Source organism: Corythoichthys intestinalis, chromosome 2 (genome assembly GCF_030265065.1).
Source record: "Corythoichthys intestinalis isolate RoL2023-P3 chromosome 2, ASM3026506v1, whole genome shotgun sequence".
Classification (NCBI taxonomy): domain Eukaryota; kingdom Metazoa; phylum Chordata; class Actinopteri; order Syngnathiformes; family Syngnathidae; genus Corythoichthys; species Corythoichthys intestinalis.
The window spans coordinates 64,524,414-64,546,294 of NC_080396.1; the positions used below are offsets into that span (position 1 = coordinate 64,524,414).

At 38.4% G+C, this 21,881-nt stretch overlaps 1 protein-coding gene across 1 annotated transcript in view; it reads right to left on the bottom strand.

Moving 5' to 3' along the window:
* mtor (mechanistic target of rapamycin kinase) overlaps nucleotides 1-21,881 on the bottom strand; it is a 133,577-nt gene that overhangs the window by 104,642 nt on the left and 7,054 nt on the right. Inside the window, exons 12-21 of the mRNA XM_057824272.1 lie at nucleotides 20,261-20,470; nucleotides 19,977-20,182; nucleotides 15,111-15,233; nucleotides 14,904-14,987; nucleotides 14,420-14,512; nucleotides 14,200-14,334; nucleotides 11,469-11,598; nucleotides 3,693-3,943; nucleotides 3,521-3,607; nucleotides 187-354 (exon numbers count right to left, since the gene is read on the bottom strand). Coding sequence (XP_057680255.1) covers nucleotides 187-354; nucleotides 3,521-3,607; nucleotides 3,693-3,943; nucleotides 11,469-11,598; nucleotides 14,200-14,334; nucleotides 14,420-14,512; nucleotides 14,904-14,987; nucleotides 15,111-15,233; nucleotides 19,977-20,182; nucleotides 20,261-20,470 — 1,487 coding nt within the window. The remainder of the gene's footprint in view (nucleotides 1-186; nucleotides 355-3,520; nucleotides 3,608-3,692; nucleotides 3,944-11,468; nucleotides 11,599-14,199; nucleotides 14,335-14,419; nucleotides 14,513-14,903; nucleotides 14,988-15,110; nucleotides 15,234-19,976; nucleotides 20,183-20,260; nucleotides 20,471-21,881) is intronic.

Consider the following 21,881-nt stretch of genomic DNA (forward strand, 5'->3'; position numbering starts at 1 on the left):
GATTTCAAAATTCCTGTCAGCTTAACCATTTTTTCCCCTTTATTTTCTCAAAACATTGCGGACTCAGACTTTTCTACCACAAGGCTTTGCAAGATTTCAGGGGGAAGCCGTGAGCATTCATTGTTGCAAGTCGTCCCTTGGGTACCAAGATTGTTTTTCTTGTTAGAAGCACCACCCTGCACTTACCTTTATGGTAACACTGCGCCCAGTGCTGTTGTCATGCATGAAGACACGCAACATGTGAGGGATGAGCTGAGGCAGATAGAGTTTAAACTCTCCACCCAGCGCCACCACGATCTGTTCGATCAGAAGGATGATGGTGTTCTGCATGGGATTATTGGGTGTCCAGTACTCCTGTAAAACAAAGTGCTTTTTGGTGTCTCCAGTAATAACAATGTAAAGACCCAAGCATGACACTTATGTAGACAATTCTCTATGCCGATATCAACTGTAAAACTATCAAAAATTATTTGGCTCAATGGCCAATATTATAAGCAAATCTACATTACTGTATTTTCCACAATAAAAGCAGGGGTGAAAGTGGGCCGGAAAGGTCCAGAATGCTATTCCGGTATCAGATTTGTGGGCGTAACGGGCAAAAGGGTACTTTGATCCCGAAAATTTGGCAACTGTCAAGCCTACATGTTAAAAAAACACGGCCAAGGTTCCACACAAGCATCTCCAAGAAGAAAACACTAATGTCAGATTTGTCACAGGCCTAACGTGCTTGTGTAGCGTCATCGGTTTCCACCTATATATTATTATTTATTCCACGGAGTTCTCCCAGCGTGTCCGACGAGACAGTCGACTTGCGCTGATGTACGCATGCAAACCACCCTGCCTGAACTCCAGTTGTCCGTTCAACTGGCTGACATACTAACATGAGATCAGCATAGATAGTTAGCTCTGACTGGTTCAAATGCACATGTTTCTGGGACAACAAAAAAGAAAAAAAGAACAAGCTTGTTCAATTAATACGATAAAAAAGGGCAATGCAACGGAAAATTGATCAGATCTTTAAGAGAAAGGAAAGAGTTGAAGAGGCTTATTTTATTTTATTCTATTTGCGCTGATGGGGAGGTTCACAACATCTTCCATTATATAATGCCTGACCCTAGGAATAATGGATAGAATATTTACCTATGTTAGGCTTTTTATTTATTTCCTTATAATATAAAGAGTGAATGTTTGCGTATCTTCAAAATATGTTCCATTTCACTGTTCATAATGTAAGTCATTTGTACTAATTTTTGTTAATGTATGTTATGTTTTTTCAAAAAATAATATATAAGTCAATGTTTACATTACCTTCAATTTAATTTACTGCACGTCCTATGTTCTTAAGTAGTTAAAACTGAAGTTTTGCATTTAGATGTGAGGAAATGAGGGAAAATAAAAATTAGGAAATGGAGGTAGGGGTTACCGTATGATGATTTTGTTCATTGTTATCTTGCACATCATTAAAAAAAAATACAATTTTGAATGAAAATCAGTCTGTCATATATGCCTTGTTACAGTAAGTGCAATGCAGTAGCTTAATGCATGTGTAAAACCTGATGTGTTTTATAGGTAAAACTGTCAAAAGCAGTTTTCTTTGCATTTCTGTGGTTTTAGGAGGTTTGACCCCTCCTCCCAAAAAAAGAAAATCCTGGCTCCATCAGGGAGTTCCAGCAAGACGTTCTAGTCACTTTCAGCCCTGTGCGTAACCCAACCACCCAACCCCAACCGCTACTACTGCTGCCCCCATAGTAATGTGGTTCACCCTATATATGAAAACAGTTTTAAAATAGGCCATTCATTGAAGGTGCATCTTACAGAGTGGAAAATACGGTACAGATATAAGCCAAAAAGGACACAAACCAAATGATGTTTAGGAGAAAAATCCAATAACTAAATTGAAAGTAGCTCTAAAATGAATGACCCTAGTAAATGGTATACAAATATGAAATGCTACATATATTTCTATGTGCGGTCTTACTGTATAATATTCAGAATGGATTCCAAATCCTTTACCCGGCAGCAGACTGGGGTGGTGAATTGGTCTGAGAACATTGTACAAAATGTGTTTCCTCAGAGTTCAAGAAGTTTTCATCTGCTGGATCCAGGAACAGTGAAAGCCACAATAGTTTGTACAATTTACTGGGGAAATGACATCACAGCTCTAGTGAGTCACTACTTTAGGAATAGTTTCTGGGAATGACCACAGTGTTCCTCAGAGATAATGACCTCTGGAGTTAAATCAGAGCATTTAAAGTTCAGCATCATATCGTGGGGGTGCTTTGGGTCAGGTGGCCAGAGGGCAAATACTGACTTCCTGCCTTGTCTGTATGAGGCTGCTGAATACACAGCAAATTAGTGTACACTCTGAATGGCTAGTCCAGACCCCTCATATGGATACAGCAGTCAGGCTGAAGAAGAAAAAAATGAATTGATTCTTTGTTTTACTCGCCTTTTATTAACTCAGTGGGACCTGAGATACAGCGGCACAGTTTTCTTGCTTTTTTCTCTCTAAAAAAATATCACCATTTAAAATTCTTTGAAGTTGCGAGCTACTTCAAAAAAAAAAATGTCATCATATTTCATACCTTGCTATTTAATTATCTATGCAACAGGTGTGTGTGTGGAAGTGCAGGGTAGCCTATGGCTTTAGCAGCTATTTGGCATCATGTGATGAAGGTGAGTGTCATGAGTCATTGTCGATTTTAAGAGGGGAAAAGAACTGCACGTTTTGAGCAGAAAACATGCCTCAGAGCTGTTTACTGCGGTTACCAATATAGTGTGTAATTCAGTGTGTGAAGTGTTACCAGTTTCCCAACAAGTGAGAGATTGGAAAAGCCTTGAGACCGAAGTGGAAAGGATTTAATATATATCTTTGAATATTTGATGTGATTCTCTTGGTTCTGCTTGAGTGTTTTAATGTGTAATAAATCGCTATGATGTGCACTGTGATGTGACGCTGGGTCCAGATGTAATTCCAAGAGGCCCTAATATGTCAAGTGAGAGCAGAGCCTACTTCTGAAGGTTTTTGTGGGAGATTCCTGTTAACTTTTAACTTTTAAGCAACATTTGTTGGCAGAGGACCTAAATCCGAAAATCTCTTTTAAATAATAACAAAACGTGAATGTTGCAACCACTCGTTGATAACATACAACACTTGGCTAATGGATTTGCACTTTATTACAGAGACAAAACTAATAATATAAGGCAAAGCGAGAATGCTTTTCAACAATACGCAGCTTCTGCTATCTTAATAATGGAAGTTATGGAACGCATACCAAAAGGTATTTTGCTCTAAGCTAGTCTCAAAAGAAGTTACAGTTGGACCAGATGACTAATCAATAAGCAGGTTCCAAATGAGACAATTTTCAAAAACATCTGTAACCAGTGATGCCTCTTCTAAGGTCTTCTCTCCTCCTCATTGCTTATCTCATCCGTGACATATTAAATCATTGGAACATCCTCAGTGATGAGAAGGAAGGGACCATAATTAGAAGGATGGAAAGTAAACATAATTACTCACTCTGATGAGGGTGAATATGTCATCCATGTAGGGGCGGATGTGAATCTTAACAAAGCATACGACCATTCCCATCTGCTGAAAGAGGAACTGCAGAAACAGGAAAGAAGTAAGACCAGACTGGCTTTGTGAATACCAGTATTAATAATTATCGCCTATATCTAGCTTTGCCCACCTCTCGGATGCTAGCATCGCAGACACGAATCACATTTAGAAATGTGGGCATGACCTGCGGTAGGAACTGGACGCACTTTAAACCCAGAGACTTGAATATAAACGTGACAGCCTGGACGACCATGGTGTGGTGGTTTGACAGTGAGGGATCTCTCAGGATGCGCATCAGAGTAACAATTGCCACCGCTGGGTAAAACTCATCCAGGGGCAAGTTGCCCATATTGACCAGCATCTCACTAGTGCTGTAATCAGCTGCAATGAAGAGAAAACAACAGTCATCTACAGGATAGGATAAAAACATAAATGACCGAAACAAAGACCACGGACTGTCAGGTAGTAGCTCCCAGTTCATCTAAACAAAGGGAGCACTTTGATTGTGAAGAGTGAATTGAATGGGAATTTAAATAAGAACAGCTGCCCAGATCTGCTCTTTAAACCAACCACTACACTAACAAATCTAAACCTAAAACTAAATCGCAGAATACAGACTAGATTTAAGGATATATGGTTTCGATGCATAATGGTAGTATTTTGCCAAGTAACCATCACCTTTGTACAAAGTCATTACCACTGGATAACTTTGAAGTTCAAATGACAGCTGTTGGTTGACCATTCATCGCGGTTCCCTTCAAATTAGTTTTGGATGAGTCATGTCAAGTGGTGTTTACAGGGTCAGTGAGTCTATTCAGATGTGCAAAACTAGTTTTACAGGCAACATGACCCTACAAACGTTTGGTATTTAACGTTTAACTGACCTTCTGCTAAAGAGCACCTCTCACTGAAGACTCAGCTGTAGACACAGAATGTCAATAGGCCTGCAGAGAAGCTTTGCTCTTTCACTTTGTGATAAAACCAACCAAGTTGTCTGCAGAAGACAGTTAATGATCTGTTTATTTGGGACATAAGTCAGCAAAGTGGTTAAATGAATAAGAAAACTGACGTAAAATATTGAACAATTTTGAGACAGCGTTAGTGAAAAAGCCAGTCGTAGAAACGCGCAGAACCAATGAAAAAATGTGACAAGCAAAATCGGTGCCCTAAAACACACACTACACACAGTGACCCCAATAAATCTGCCAACACATATAACCTGATCCTTCAGGTCTGGCTGGACTCCATTCAGTTTAAGAACAATCTGGTAAGTCTATTACCGTATTGTACGTCAAGACACAAGCAGGGATGCAGGCAAAAGTTCTTTATGCATATGGTTACACGGAGATTCAGTACTACTAATATTTTTTGTATTGACAAATCGACAACACAGCTGCAAGGATAAAGATTAAATAGAGAGACACAGCTTTGAAATTTGACATTCATATGCAAGTCAATTTTATAAACGGTGTGTGTAGGCACAATAAAACATTACTCTATTCAAATGAGTCTGAAGAGTGATAGCAAAATTAACCCTGCAGCAAAAAGTGCAAACAACGCGTCCAAAATCGACTTGGACTGGACCATAGCAAAAAAATGACATCACTGACTCACACTCACACATTATGTGATTTGATCCATGAATGCTCTATGATGTCAACTGCATGAGTCAATACAGTATAGGCTTTTGAGGTGTTGCATACAGGATGTTAGATAGGGTCATTCAAAGAAGACAAGTTGGAAAGAAAGCGCACAGAGCTGAGGATAAAGAAAAAAGTGGAGATAAACATTTAAAGGTAGGGCTCTCTCCCATTCACTTGAATGTATCCAGTACGGTACATAGCCTAATGCTCTCCTACATTTGCTGCATGTTTGGATATTTAATCTATAGGTAAATAAAATATTGTTCTAAATCATAGTGTAAACGATACTGTATTTGCATGACTTTGCACAAAAGCTTTGCCTGAAACCGCATTGCGTGAAGTCCAGTGTTAAATTTTTACAATCAGTGATGACTTGCAGTGCCATGTTACATGCTGGTATTTGTCCAATGTGTTTTCTGAAGTCCACAGTCAATGCAGAAATTAGCCCACAAATTTCCTGCACACTTCATGGTTTCCTATGATGACAGGCTGTATGCAGATGCGGATTAAATGTTCAAGTAGGTCTTGGCACCTGCCTACATTGCCTCGGCTTCACTGAATTAACATGATAGAAAACCAATGGACTTGTCAAGAAGAGGATAAGAGACACCAGATCCAGCAACGCAGTTGAATTGAATCAACGATCAACACTATCTGAGCCTCAATGCTATTGCAAATTAATGAAGCTATTCATGCAAAAGTCTACAAACATCGCTGTTCAATGATTGCCTCATTAAGGTAACCAGATGAACACAAGCTTTCTTTTCAACAAATAATTCTTGCTAATTATATTTGGCTTCACATCCAAACATGTTTTAAGGATAAAGGCTATGGCGTTGTAAAGTGGTGATTCACAGACGGAATATGCCATTTTGTTACAGTCACATGTAATCCAGATACCGCAAAAAAAAAAAAAAAAACACACATTTTACAATTTAGATTAAACTATTGCAGATCCATCTGGCAAAGTCTTTGTACCTTGGAATGCATTTATCATTTTGTGGCAAAAAAAAGATGAATCCAACCTTTAAGCCGATATAGACCCTACCCACGTGACGTCACAACTCCGCCCTCCTGACTGGTGCCGCCCAATTGTCCGTCAACACATCGTGTTTACCTGTTACGGCTACGTACATTCCTCCTATTTACGGCGTGTTTTTCTGCTCGTTAACATTAATAATCAAAATTGTGAAGGCGTGTGTGGCGGTCGGTTGCAATAACAGAGAAGATAGACGGAAAGACTTGAAGTTCTACCGGATTCCGAGAGACCCGGAGAGGAGAGAGCGAGATGGGCTGCTGCAATTCGACGAGAAAACTGGGCTCCAAACGATTACCACAGATTATGTAGTAGTCATTTTATATCTGGTAAGATGCATTTAATATATATTTAGAGGGTTTTGGGCTGACAACCACAATTAAGATCATTGCTAGGCTAATCGCCGACAACATACACGTATGTATGTAGTGAGAGTGCTATCGCTAAACCATATAAACATTAAAAGCCCTAGCTCCATTGACAAATGACATGAAATACATTAGACTTGACAGTGGATGTTAGCAAGAACAAAAGATTTTGAATTGAAAATTTCGTAACTCACCTTTCCAAGCACAAGATAGATTCCTGCCGAATTTTCGTGGACGAGGACCTGTTTCACCCAACCAGCAACGAAGTATTTATAAGCCTCCAAGCTCTTAAAGTTTTTCAAACTTTCGTGAGAATAGACTGATTTTGTGTGGACAAGATAGTTGTAAATATCAGGGTAGCTAGCAGATGTCAGGCAAAGACGGCGAAGACAGCGGGTCGAAAAACATCGATTTAGGCATCAAATATGGATCTGGCGAATGAATAAACTGAAGCTTTTCCACATAACGCCTTTTATGCAACGCATCCAGTGAGTTTACGGCATCCGAAAGCACCGGGTCTTCCATGAAATGCATTATAAATTGCTCGATCAATTGAGACCATTGATAATACAGACACAAAATGACGGACAAGGGGGCGGAACAATACAGCGATCACGTGATTTTGTGATGTCGGTGGGTAGGGTCTATAAGAAGCCGAAACACAATCAAGAGATCTGTCCCAAATTATGATCACATGACTGGATTGCGACAACTACACCAAAACCATCTAATAAATGGCATGTTTGTCAACCGTAAGAGCAAAAAGAACTGATCATGTCAAACCCAAACCACATAAACAGTGGCGCCACCAGGGGGTGGCCAGGGGTGGCCGTGGCCACCCGTATAAATTGGTTGGCCACCCCACTTGCCAGTATATCGATAGATTGTTGTAGCATCAGTTATGCATTTCATTTAGGGCTGCAGCTATCGAATATTTTAGTAATCGAGTAATCGACTGAAAAATTTTATCGATTAATCGAGTAATCGGATAAAACATTTCTAGGTGAAGAGCAGTTATAAATATATATGAGAAAACAAGATATTTCATCTAATATTGAACCATTTTTAGTTAATCAATGTCTTTATTTTCGATGTACATTGTTGAAAACAGCCAATAATTGCATTTCAAATGTAACTAGAATTAAAAAAAAAAAAAAAAAAGACTAATTCACTGCTTTCACTAAAAAACTTTTAGATCTTATTAAATATATATATATTATATATATATATATAATATATGTATATATATGTATATATATATATATATATATATATATATATATATATATATATATATATATTTATTAACTCATTTGCTCCCAGAACCGTATAAATACGTTCTATTTTTAAATGCTCAACTGTCCCACAAACATATTTATACGTCTTTTGCGTTTTTTATTTTTTTTAATTTTTTTTTTTTATAAGAAGCATATATAGCTTCCGCTGTATCTGAGAAACAAAGAAAAACGCTCCAAACCAATTTTAAAGCAATAAAACTGGTCACTGGAGGGCAGTAGCGCATTTTGGAAGACCAAGCCGATTCAACAGCAGTGAACGGCCGGCCAGCATTGTCAGAGCGCTGGCGGATTGAGCCCAGGCGGCGCTCCGACCGGACAAAACACCGAGAGGACGCCTGGGACAACGGGCGCTGGACGATCGTGCAAAACGAGTGAAATCCCCCGTGGAGCGGCTCGCCAAGCAGACCCCGCAGAAATGCAAAAATAATCCATCTTTGTGAGACAGACAACGATGAGGGAAAAGTTTACACAGCTGACGTGGCGACAACGGCGTCATCTCGGCGACAAACCGTCATCTCTCAGTCGTTGTGTGTGAATAAATTGTTACTATTCTATCTAAAGCTCTATTTGTCTGGTTGTTCATGGTATTTTGTAAAAGGAAAACATTATTCAGATGTTTGGGATGTAACTAATGCAAAAAATAGCTTTTATGTTTGAAATGTATGCATTTACAAAAAGCTCATTTTCTCAGTTTTTTCATCAGAAATTGGAAAATTGCTCAAACTAAGCTATTTTCTAATGCTGATTTCTAAAGAATTGAAAAAGATACGAACTTACTTTCTTTTCTGCTGAAAGAAGAGAGTCTAATCTTTCTTTTGGTGGGTTCAACGTTCATATAGCAATAAAACAGAATTTTCTGTGGGCCTTGCAAAATCAGTCAAAATCCAGAAAAAACGGCCGGGAGCGAAGGGCCTTGCTCTGGTGAAAATGGGTGGGAGTGAAAGAGTTAAAAGTTAGGATTTTTTCCCACGTGTTTCAATTGAATTTCTATTTGTGTCAAGCCATTTCTAAGTTCTAGTTAAGTTTTAAGTTAGTCTAAATTGTAAGTTAAGTCCTGATAGGATTTTCAGTTTTTGCAGTGTTCAAAATAAATGTATGATACAGGCTGTATTGGAACACATTAGGGACCAGTGCTACTTGGTGTTTTATCCAGCACTGACTACTGAGCTAAAATTGATAGTTAGCATTATTAAGTTTTTATTTTACACCCTCATCACTCCACAACACTATGTTATGTTAAAGCTTGTATGTAAGACACGTTAGCACAACGCTATGTTATGTTAAAGCCTGTATGTCAGACACGTTAGCCACGCATCGACAGTGTTCATAATTAATAGAAACCTAGCCCTCCGCAGGGCTGACATTATGTGAGCTAGTGACAGTAACGTTAATCTTATTTATTAGCGCTCTTTATTAGCACTTAGCGCGCTACTGCTTTGAGCTGGTGGCTGTTTACTAACGCCGCTGACTCTGTCATCTCGCATCTAGTTCAACATACATGTGATCTCTATGAGACGCATCAGACGCTACCTGCTACCAACGTAGCATCATGCGGGCTAGTTTTTAGCAACGTCGGCATCGTTTGTAGCGGCTGTCGGCTGCAGTGTTTTTTTTTTTTGCTTCTTCCTCTAAGCACGTGACATCAGCGTGTTGTTCCACATCAAAAGTAGTCCGAGCAAAACGTGATGCTTAGAGCTGTCAAAATAAACGATTACTCGAGGTGAATAAAATTACTCAGATTAGTTTTTAAACTCGAGTTGCTCGAGTATTCGTTTCAACTCTAATTTCATCCAAAATGAATGCATTTATTTTGAATTGTTAAATGTAGGGCTGTCAAATTTATCGCATTAACGGGCTGTAATTAATTTTTTAAAATTATTCACGTGAAAATATTTATCGCAATTAACACATTCGCGGTACGACTCATTCACGCATTGCCGCAAACAGCCTACAATGGCGCCGTTTTATTTATGTACAGAGATAAGAGGCAGTGTCAAGTGAGTGGAGTAGATACAAGCATTCATTGGGGCCGTGCTTTTAATTGGCAAAAGCTTTGTCATCTCTCCCGCAGCAACTATAAATATTTTGGGAAGCGACGTTTGAAAGAATGACAGGAGTTGAACTTTTTCTTAACACCCTGTAGTGTACCCAACGCAGAGAAGATATAGTATTTGCAGCCACCACACACAGTCATGGTTGCATCACTTCCCATCATGCATTTGGGCAGAACAGTTACGTCGCTACAGTATCATTTACTGAAAGCTCAATAAATACGCTAGATGGCAATATTAAGTCACAATATACAAACTCATATTAATCCTTTAAGAATTACAAGTCTTTCTATCCGTGGATCCCTTTCACAGAAAGAATGTTAGTAGTGTTAATGCCATCTTGTGGATTTATTGTTGTAATAAACTAATACAGTAATTATGTATAGTATGTTGAATGTATATATCCGTCTTGTCATATCTTTCCATTTCAACAATAATTTACAAAAAAATATGGCACATTTTAGAGCTAGTTCGAATTGCGATTAATTACGATTAATTAATTTTTAAGCTGTGATTAACTCGATTAAAAATTTTAATCGTTTGACAGCCCTAGTTAAATGTACACCTTATGCCTAATATATACATAACACAATAAAACAGAATTGTTGTGGAACTCAAAATGTTGACTGGACAGTTTTGAACTATGCACATTAAATCATTAGTAGCATCAAATATTACACAATACACCAAAGTATATCAGTAGTCGTGTCCTTAAGTCTTTCTGATAGTTTTCCCCTGACCTTTTTACTGCAATAATATAATGAAAACCTGAAATTATGGCTTTTAGTTTTGGCCACCCTAAGATTTTAAGTGGCCCCATCTGGTCACCCCTATGAAAAATTTCTAGAGGCGCCACTGCACATAAAATGCCTTATTTTACATATTGGCTTAGTACTTTTTAAAAAAAACCGTCTTTACACACTTTTCCTAAATGTTAACTGCCCCATCCTATTTTAAAAACCTTAAGCATTTGGCCAGCCATAGGTGGTTTACAATTCCAAATGCACTGTGTCCTATATGCCTCATTGCAATATATATTTTGAAACGTATATCCAAACGCAATCCTTTATGGCTAAAAATGTCCTATGGTCAGCACGCGTGTCAAGATATTGCAGGCATAACAAAATTCCATTTCGGTTAATGTAATAATGCAGCAGTTACACCTACTCATCTATACAGCCAAGACACTATCCATCAGGCTTACATAAACACACAGTCCAGTCACACCAGAAAAAATAAATAGAATTTTAACAACAACAAAAAAAGAAAAAAAAAGAAAAAATCAATGTATGTGTGTAAAAATGACCAGAGTTGATGTCCCTGAGGTCCATTATGAGGCTTAGGGTGTGGGTGTCCAGAACCAATTTTCCGGCTGCTGAGAATTTAGTCTGACTAGAGGTTTTTTTTTTAAATAGATAATAATAAAATGTTTAACGAATCAATATCCATAGCATGGTAAAAAGTGCTGCCTATGCAGAGCTTACTCATGGGGGTAATACTGTAGGCATACCTGAATCTTGACTAGACTTGGACTCAGAAAGACTGACTGCGGAGGCATCTCGTGACTGGTCGATCATGCCAATGTTCACTTTGTGCTTGTACGGGTCTAGAGCTCCAAGCAGACCAAGAACGCGGATGGCCTGTGGGGGAGACAAAGCATGACTGAAAGTCATCATCTAAGTGGTGGAAATATTCCAATATTAATGATCTGTTTCTTAAAACGGACAAACATCAAAAGCATGTGCAGAGCACGAACCTCTGCCAAGGCTTTTAAAGCTTACTGGCACCTGAAATTTTTTCGTCATGTATTCCCTTATAACCAGGGGTGGAAGTGGACCGGAACGAGCCGGATCTCCGTACCGGCATGAGTTTTCGACCCAGAACGCCATTCCAACGGTACTTTGATCCAGAAAATATGACTGCAACTGTCAAAATCCTATGTGTGAATGTTTGTTTAAAGTATTGTATTTTGTCAAATGATGCCCTCTGGTGGCGGAGTTGGGTGTGTCTGAACTCTTGCCTTCTATGACTGAGAAGCAGATGTTTCTGGCATGGATAGGGGACAGCTACTTACTCTGGTTCGGCCCACTTGAAGCTGTAAGTTTCAGTTGATGTATGTTGGTGTTGGCATTTGTGGTTAAGTTTGGAGATACTGTTTGCTTGGTTATGTTTAGCGATTTGCTATGAGAAAAGTGTGAATACGTTAGCATTCGCAGCATCTAAGCTAGCGGACTTTATTATGCAGACTGGGCTGATTTGATTTACTAAATTCAAGTATTGATTGTACTGGAGGAACGTATGATCACCAATTGTTTTGTGTAAAATGTTCATTGTTTTATGTGTGTCATTTTGAACATGAGTGCATGTGTGTGTTGCAGCTTTATGATTCGTCAAAAGTGAAGAAGTAAAAGCTTCAAATTTAAAAATCCACTATTGCCTCGTTTTGCTGTCTGTCAACCTAAACAAATTCACGTTTAGTGAAGTCAGGACACTATGTAAAAAAAAAAATTTTTTTTAATGCTTGGTGAATTGATGCAATAAAAAAGATAAATGCAACAGAAAATTGATCCGCTCTTTACGAGAAAGGAAAGAGTTGAGGAGGCTTGTTTATTTGATCTACTGTCGATCATTCATTTAGACTCGTCAAGTGTCATTGTAAATTCTCACTGAACGTAAAAGAAGTATGAATGAACATGTGTGGAACTATGTAGCCTACTTAGTAAAAACAGTTGAAATAACTAAAAACATGTATAATATTGTTGCACCTTTAAAGTAGCCTCCTTGTGCTCCAATTACTTTTTGTACACTTTTGCTATTCACTTAATGAGCTTCAAGAGGGAGTCACCTAGAATGGTATTTGACTTCACAGGTATGCCTTTTCAAGGTTGATTAGTGGAAGTTATTGTGGTTTAGGGACCTTCATTTGTGTTGCGTTGAATTAGGTATGTCCAGACTTTTGGCCTGTACTGTATGTTAGTTATATCTTTATTTAAAAAGAAAAAAAAGAGAAAGAAAAGTAAACGTTTACATTAGCTTCAATTTTAATGTACATCCAATGTTATTAACTAGTTTAAATTGAGGATTTGCATTTTGGAAATGTGTGTGTGTGGGGGGGGGGATTAGATGGAGGTTGGGGTTACTTCTGTTTTTGTTGACTTATTTTGCAAATAATTGAAAAAATACTATTTTGAATGAATATGATTTTTTGTTTGTATGTGTTATAGGAATAACTGTGCCAAAAGCAGTTTTATCTGCATTTCAGTGGTTTTAGGAGGTTTAACCCCCCCCCCCCCCAAAAAAAAAAAAAATTTGGCTCCGTTGCGGCCTTCTTGACAGAGTTCCGGCAAGAAATTCTAACCACTTTCACCCCTGCTTATAACTAGAAGTGCAGGATCTGAATGAAACTTTACTTCTTATTAGCTTTTAAGAGCCAACATAAGCACACAGGGAAAACCCTGACCTAATTAAATTTGACGGCAGTATCGAATATGAGTTACAGTTAAATTTCTATAAAGGGCTAAATCCAGATAAAACTTGGTTTAAACTTAAAGGTGCAACTATCGAATTTTGATCGGATACTTACAAAAGATTATTTTAAAGCTTCTGCTAATACAAAAGTACTGGAAACGCAAGACAAAGAATATTAGGACTCATTGGCAAGTAAAGAGTTCATTGCTCAAATGACGTAGGCTTAAGTACACTACTTATTGCTCAAATGACGTAGGCTTAAGTACACTACTTTGCAGATTCTTAGATGGATATTGCTTAAGAAAGACAACATAGTAACATCAATGGAGAGTATCCTGTGTGGTATCCATTTTTCCTCTGGTTGTCTATATTTCTATTACTGTATGCATATCCTTTTCATTATTTTTTTTCTACAAAATCTAAGACATTTTTGTCAAATTCTGGTTTGTGTGGCTTGTGTACACTGCCAATATAATGACCCACCTTCCTCAAGCCTTATGTAACAGGTAGGAAAACAAACAATTACCAATTACATCATAGCACAAAAGTTTCAAGTCTCTGTGGAAAAGTGGGGAAGTATCACGGAGTGTTTGTATTCATATGATGACAATTTACTGGTGAAGTCAAAACAGACTGACAGACATGCCTTAATTTGTTCAGCATATGTGAAACGCTACGCCTCATTACAGGTTATCGAGCTCCTGAAAAATGCTCATGTTGTCTTTCAGGAAAACGTGAGTAAAAAAGGAGGACGGAAGCACTCGTGTGCATACTTCTCTTCTGATCCCCTGGTTCTGTTCGGTCTTGAGGAAGTTGAGCAGCACCTCAAGAAGGGACGGGTACTTTCTGTAGGGCTCCACAACATAACCAGTGCTGGCCACCTGTTGGCCTAAAGTCCACAGTGCCACCTAGCGGAAGGTTAGAAGCAGATTTATTAAGTGTACTGTGACAAATGGGGCAATGGTGGAAACTAAAGTCAGTAGTTTCACATACCTGTCGCTTGGCTAAAGAGGATGAGTCTTGCAACATGTCCATGATGATAGGAAAAAGCTCATCCATCCACTTTCTCATCTCCAGACCACTCACCTACACAGGAGATCAAGTGAGGTTACATCATATTTCTTTCAGAATAGTATCCTCTCAAATTAATTTTACAGACTGGTTCTCACTAAAAGGGCTGAGCATATTTTCCTTATTTGACATTTCCTTGTGTCAACTCAATTCTACAGTACGCGCTGATTGTTTGCAGAAGATAGAATGGCTTAAATAAAACATTTGCAACACACCATCAGTGAATTATGAACAGCAAATGTCCAAGAAGGAACATTTGTCTTTCCAAATTACTGTACATCAGCTGTTCAAGTGTTATTTTTAAAAACATTTAAATTAACATGACATACAGTATATGGTCATAATCTTTTGAGGGTTTGGTTGATTCTGTTGATTCTTTCTGCTGCCTGAGTTCCTCAACCCTTACCTGAGCCAATTCCCCAATGGTGGCAAGGACACTAATAACCACACCAGGATTTGGGTCTGGGTCTTTCAATTTAAGGATCAGTGCCTGAAGAAGAGAGTGGATTTTTAGTGAAAAGATATTATATTCTCATAATTGTATCTTTCTTAAGGCCTGGTGAAATTTACAGGCACATATCATAAACACAATGGTAAATAAGCAAAGTTGTACCTTGAGGATGGGCTCCATGTATGGCCGTATGAGGCGGGGAGCATTAGACACCAGATGACCGAGCATACGGGCACTCTGCTCTTTGTTTCTTCCAACACCACTGTGCTCCAGTTCTGTCAAGATCTGCAACATCATCAAAAAAAAAAAAAGGTAGATTTAATTTTATTCATTTAACGTAGTGTAAAGCGACAGATGCTGGTGTAAGACTAAAAATGAAACACGTTTGTTATTGACGATTGATTCTTTCATTCATTAAAGGACGTTTAAAGAGCATATGACACGAGAAAAAAAGTTTTAAATGGCATTATTATGTGACTTAGAATCATATTTTGAGACGATTCGACTATATACAACAATTTAGCAAAGCACAGATGACGAGAAATTAGTCTTTTAATCTGCCGGTTAGCAACCCCTACCATTATAGGGCTTTAGCGTCCCCAACAGGTGGATGACATCAGCGGTAGACTGGGCTCATCGGTTTAAACTATTCAGCCCATTGAGGGAGAATTATTCAGAACAAGGAAAACGCGACGAAGAGAGCCGCAAAATGTTATTGTTTCAGTCTCTCTACTCCAATATTTTTACAGGATATTCTTTTTATCCAAGTATTTTTCCCCAATAGCTATATAAATGGCTTGAGAAGGACCAGTCAGCCCGTCAAGGGGGAACTATTCACAACGAGGAAAACGCGACAAATGTTATTGTTTCAGTCTCTCTACTCCAATATTTTTACAGGATATTTTTTTTATCCAAGTATTTTTCCCCGATTGCTAAATAAATGGCATGGTCATGACAAATAACAGTCTTCTGCTGAATGGAATATGAAATAATAAAAATGCATTTATTCAGGACGACATGGCAAAATGACTCAATAATGGTCAAAACTGTCAACTTCACCTTTACTGTCGCACCTCCCGAACGATATTTTATGACACCTAAATCGGACATATGTCATTTCCCTTCCCCTGCTTCAGAGAATGTAAACAAACCAGAAGGCGTGACAGCTAGCCGACATGCTAACCCGGACCGAGTGATGTTTCAAAGTCTTCGAAGCGGAAAATCACACATAACTAGCCTGGATTATTTGACATGACGACCCGGTTGTCGATTGTCTTTGCGGATCGGCAAACCGCCCGGCGGAGAGCAATTTACAGTTCGTTCCCGGAGGAGGGTGGCTGGAGTTGTTGTGCAGCTAACGTGCTGCTGCTAATGAGCATTAGGAGAGCTTTTTACATGCCTATCAATGATCAAACCTAAGTAGTCCTTTATTTAAAGGAAGTTTGTAGTGTTTACTTTGTAATCGCTGTATTCGTATTTGATATGATACAAAACAAGATGTTTACTCACTTCCTCGTAAGTCCAATGGTCCCACAGTAAATATCCACGGTGAATGGGAACCTTTTGAAACTCCAAAAAGGTGCATACGCCTCTCCCTTATACAGAATGATTTTTCTGCAGCCGTTTGGCTGGCGTGATGCGAAAAATAAACGTATAAATCCGCAAAATCAGCTGAATCCTTCGTCCTCATAGACAACAGTACACTGTAGCGTGAAGAGGACGTCTTCTACCGTACACGTCACAGCGCCCTCCTCCTCAATGCAAGACCGAAGCCGGAAGTCACTCATTTTCATGGCGCGGGATTCAAAAAACTAAATAAAAATAGCGATCGCTTCCACACACATCCAAGTGGTCCGTATCATTCAGGGGCATAAAATACCGCGTATTATGAAATAAACATGCTTTTTCGTGTCACAGGCACTTTAAATATCAAGACCTTTCTCATGGGCGTTAGGGTCCACATGTCTTTGCACATTATGTACAATTTATATTTTCAAGTTTTTCTTCAATGTGATTGGGTGGCAACCAGTTCAGAGTGTACACTGCCTACTGCCCATTGTTAGCTAGGAAAGGCTCCAGCAACTCTACGCCCTTGAAATAAGCGGTATGGGAGATGAATGAATTAATTTCTTCAAGTATCATTTTAGTGAGGGAAATTTTGAGACCAATAGTACTTTTTCACAGCACTGTACCTTCATGAAAAGATTATAGCCGTTTGGTAACTTTGCAACTGCGTGTGTTGACGCACTTGCGTGAAGTCACTGTCCCAAAGGCATGTAATATTTGATTGATTAGCTTTTATTACCCTGTACAGATATTCAATAGGCACTCAACTGGGCAAAACACCCAAATGACATAGGATGCCATCATCTAACTCTCACGCCACCGGACAACCTGGAAGCACCACGAGGATAACATTTTTTGATTTATCTAATGCTTTCGACATTATACAACAAATGCAAAGGAAATGGTGATAAGAGTTTAAAATAACTGCCCAATTCATTGTTTCAGCTTTGTCAAGAAAAAAAAAAAAAAACATTTGTTGAATTAGGCAATTACAGTGGTACCTCTACATTCGTTCCAGGACGTTGTTTGTAAGTCGAAATGGACGTATATCGAGCAAAATTTTCCCATGACAATACATTATAATTCCATGAATTCGTACCACAGCCCAAAAACCTACACTAAATCCTTAATTAACAGGGACCATCACTTCCCATCTGCACTCATGCTAAACATCCAGGCACCAGAGATTTCAAGAGTCTTAAATTACAAGTACCTGGTGATTCTCCTGAACCTAACTTAACTACTTTATGTCTTTGAAGATTTTAGAGATGCAGTCATTCAAACTGGGAAATTGTTCAGTTTTAAATGAAAGATCACTATGTCTATCATGTGGCCCAGTCCACGATTTGTTACCAAAATATTATTTTGTATATTTTTTAACTAGGGAGTGATTTGTTCGAGGATTCAAGGTAATTATCATATTTTTTGTACCATGTATGCATTTTGAAACGTCATGAAAAAAATCAATGGGAGAAATTAGCCGCTACAGCATTGGCATTATACTTCGCAATATTTACGTAAAATAAATGCTACCTGCACATTTTTTTTTTTTTTTACTTTCACCCAAGAATCGAGACTCTTTTACGTCCATATCTATAAAAAAATTCAGGAATTTAACCATTTATTCACGAGAATTTTCAACGGAAAAAGCTCTTTGTTAACATATGGCAGCCGCTAATTTCCTTATTGACTAGCCTCATAGTTTGCAATATTTATGTAAATTAAATGCTACCTGCAGTTTTTTTTTGCTTCTAACCAAGAATCGAGACTGTTTTACGTCCATATCTATGAAGAATTCAGCGATTTAAGCATTTATTCACATGAATTTTCACCGGAAAAGCTCTGTTTATATATGGCGGCCTCTGGCTGCCACAGTGACTGACAGACTAGCACTGTACTTTGACGTATTTACATAAAATAAATGCTAACTGCACGTTTTTTTTTTTGTTTTGTTGTTTTTTTTAACCAAGAATCAAGACAGTTTTACAATTAAGAATTTGGGGATTTAAGCGTGTATTCACAAATATTTTCAACAAAAAAGCTCTTTGTGATTCCACTCAGACAGCTTTGACGGCCACGCCAAGAATGCAGGCCCCCTAACTATTAATCGGCACCGCGCCCCGTCAATATCCTTATGATGTCTATGAAAAGCTGTTTTCACCTCAGTACAGTATTATAAAGATTCAATTTCATTAAAAAAGTATATAAATTTGTTTAAACTACTTAACATTGGATTACTATCAACTATAATGGTTTCTTACGTCGTGTAAGAAAATATTTAAAGAAAATCTAGTGTCAAAGCATGCAGCTTTCAATATTGTTGCACTGTGTTCATTGCCCCGTCATACTCACGGTATTTCTTTAAATTATTAGTTATTCTGATCCATAATGAAGCACAAAGAAGGCAAGACAAAAGATGGCTGGAAGGTAAGATTGTTTGGCCTTTTTTGATATTGTTAATAGTTGTTATGTTACATAGATCATTAACAATGTGTAATACTACATGTTTTTAGACAATAATCAATTAGATACTTTACTGTAAATAAAATATTAGTGAGCTCAAACTGTTGATGGGAAAAAATATCATGGTATTCTGCTATTTTAAGCAAGTTTTGGTAATTATTCTTCATTACCGTAATGCATAGTTTTCATATAACACCATTCACCATGAGACTCCCCCACCTGGGTGTCCTCATGAACAACAAACTGGACTGGAGTGACAACAAAAAGGCGCTCGACAGGAAGGTCAGAGAAGGCTGTTCCAGAACTTTTATGATTGTAGTCACAGTGGCCTTTTTCTATATAGTTGTCTGTGTTAGGCTCTAGGGTTGAGCGCACAAGTGAAGAGTGTCAGCCCTAGCTTTGGCTGTTCGGTCGACGTGGTTGACATACCGCCGGTACTTCCTTCCTTCAGCTGTCATCAGACTATACAACTGGAACATTTGGATAGTCAGATGGGTTGGACAGTTCATGTAATGATATTATTAAGGGTACAATTTTGTGCAATGTGCTTTGTGGAGGCAGTGTAGCTCAGTGTATTTCCCCAATCCACAGGGTTGTGGGTTCGATTTCCTGCCCTGGCTCCTAATTGTGCAATCATTGTCGTGAATTACGTGGTTTGTGATACCTGTCTAAGAAAGGCACTACATAAGTCGCTTTGCTTTGCTTTGATTCCTGTACGAAATGCTCTTACAGGTTTTTTTTATTCTACTGTATCCACTAATGCTGCTGAAACAAGGTCAACTTGAATTATGCACATGGCATTTCATAATACTCATAAAACTATAATCAGTACGTAATAATTCTGACAACTCGTTACTGGTAACTTATGTGTAAACAGTTCCGAAGTAATAATAAGTGATTGAGGGTTTTCTTTTTAATTATTATTTGTGAGTTTTCCATTAATTCAGTCTCAATCTCTCAGCATTCACAAAACTATGCAGAGCATGATTCTACTCAAACCTGAATGAGCATCTTGCGTAAGAAGGGCATGACGAAAGCTGGGTTCATACTGCTTAGGCGTCCGATTGTGCAAATAGCCAATTCTCTGATCTCAAACACTTCATCATTCAAGGCCACAAAGAGTGCCTGCAGGTTCTCTGCCTGGGCAAGGTGGGCATCAAAGCGCTCATCCAGAGACGCCAACACACAGTAGCGGATATCTGGATCTGAAAAAGGTAAGGGACAAATGTAAGAGATAATATTATGATTATGTTCATCCAGAGTGGAAGTCTGTCAGAGGTTACCTGGATCTGTGATGCCAACCACTAGAAGTTTACTTAGCACATCTGCAACAACCTGGACTGCTGTCTGACTCACAACATGGCCGCTGATTGGATGTATGGAGGGGGTGAGGAGTCGGGAACAGGTGCGAGCCGCCTCCATTCGGATTTCCTTGTGCTCGCTGTTCAAGAAGTGGTCAGCGCAGTGTCGCACAAACTGGGTGAGGGAGTGTCCTAATGAAAGATCACAAAGCTAAATCTATTTACCTAAATAAGGAACGGAAAAGGGTAGAACTTGTTTCTGGGTTAAGCAATTTAAGTAACTTCAGTGGGCCCCCACTCTTCGTAGGGTATAGGGACATATTGTTGAGTTTCCATCCGACTTTGAGCCTTACAAAGAAAAATCGCTTTTTTGGCTTCCAAAACATAAAAATAAAAAAATGGACTATTAATATGTTCTAGTTCTTCCATCATCAAACCAATTCCATGTCATTGTAAGCATACACCGAATCCCCTACCGAAACACCATCGCCACAGAAATTAACTAGTATCATGGCGATGTTCCTTCTCCCAGCTGAGGTCTGCCGCTGTGAGTGGCCTTTCACGACCGTTTCACTAAAGAGTCAATTCCTCGCCAATTCGTTCAGCAGCCATTTTTCATTTTAATATTTGTGAAAATAGAATACATGAAATCAATGGGTGGGATGTCCAATGTTCTAGGCTTGCCAAAAATATCAAAGTATCTATACTGAAAAGTTCCGGATACGATATTTTATTGTAAAACTATTGATTACCAGCCAAATATTCATTTATTTGTTTTTCCATGACTACAGGTCACAACAAATTTGTTTCAATGAGAGAAATTTGATTTTGCACTACACTTAAAAGTGTTGAGACAAAAATTACATTTAATTTGGAGGGTTTTTTTTTATTTATGTAATTTCAAAAATGGTATTATCGGAATTTTCGGACTATAAACTGCGACTTTTTTTCCCTCATTTTGAATCTTGCGGCTTTTAGTCTAGTGCGGCTTATTTGTTGATTTATTCGGGTTAATAGGTAACACATTGACAGTGGATGGGCATTAATGACATTATAAATCATGTCACTAACTCCATTTATGTCTGGCACAGATCTTTACATCCATTCAAAAGTAAGATAATTTGCCGGATGACACAAACTGACATCCGTCATCAGCATTCATTAATGCTCATGGCAGTGTCATGTCATCATTATGATGGTCTTATCACAGTCTAATAGCGCCACTGTCAAATAAAGTTACCAAAAATCATAACTAGCAATTGATGAAACAACTTAAACAGTAACTGAAGAAATAATTAGCACAGAACATGAATTTGAATTGTTATTTACATCTGTAGAACTGCAATGCATGTTAGGAGGCATGTTGGACGACAACAGTGTTGACAGCGGGTGGCAGCAGAGGTTGACTTTCTCCCCATAGGGAGCAGATGGCAAAATTGAAGCAATGAAGCTTTGCAGCCGATTGGTTCAAAGCTTCATGGTGGTTCATTTGATCTTATGACAGTCTTATGATGCCGCTGTCAAATAGAGTGTTACCGGTGAATATCTTTTGATGTAAATATCCTATGATACAGCCAGGACAGCTGCGGCTTATATTTCAGTG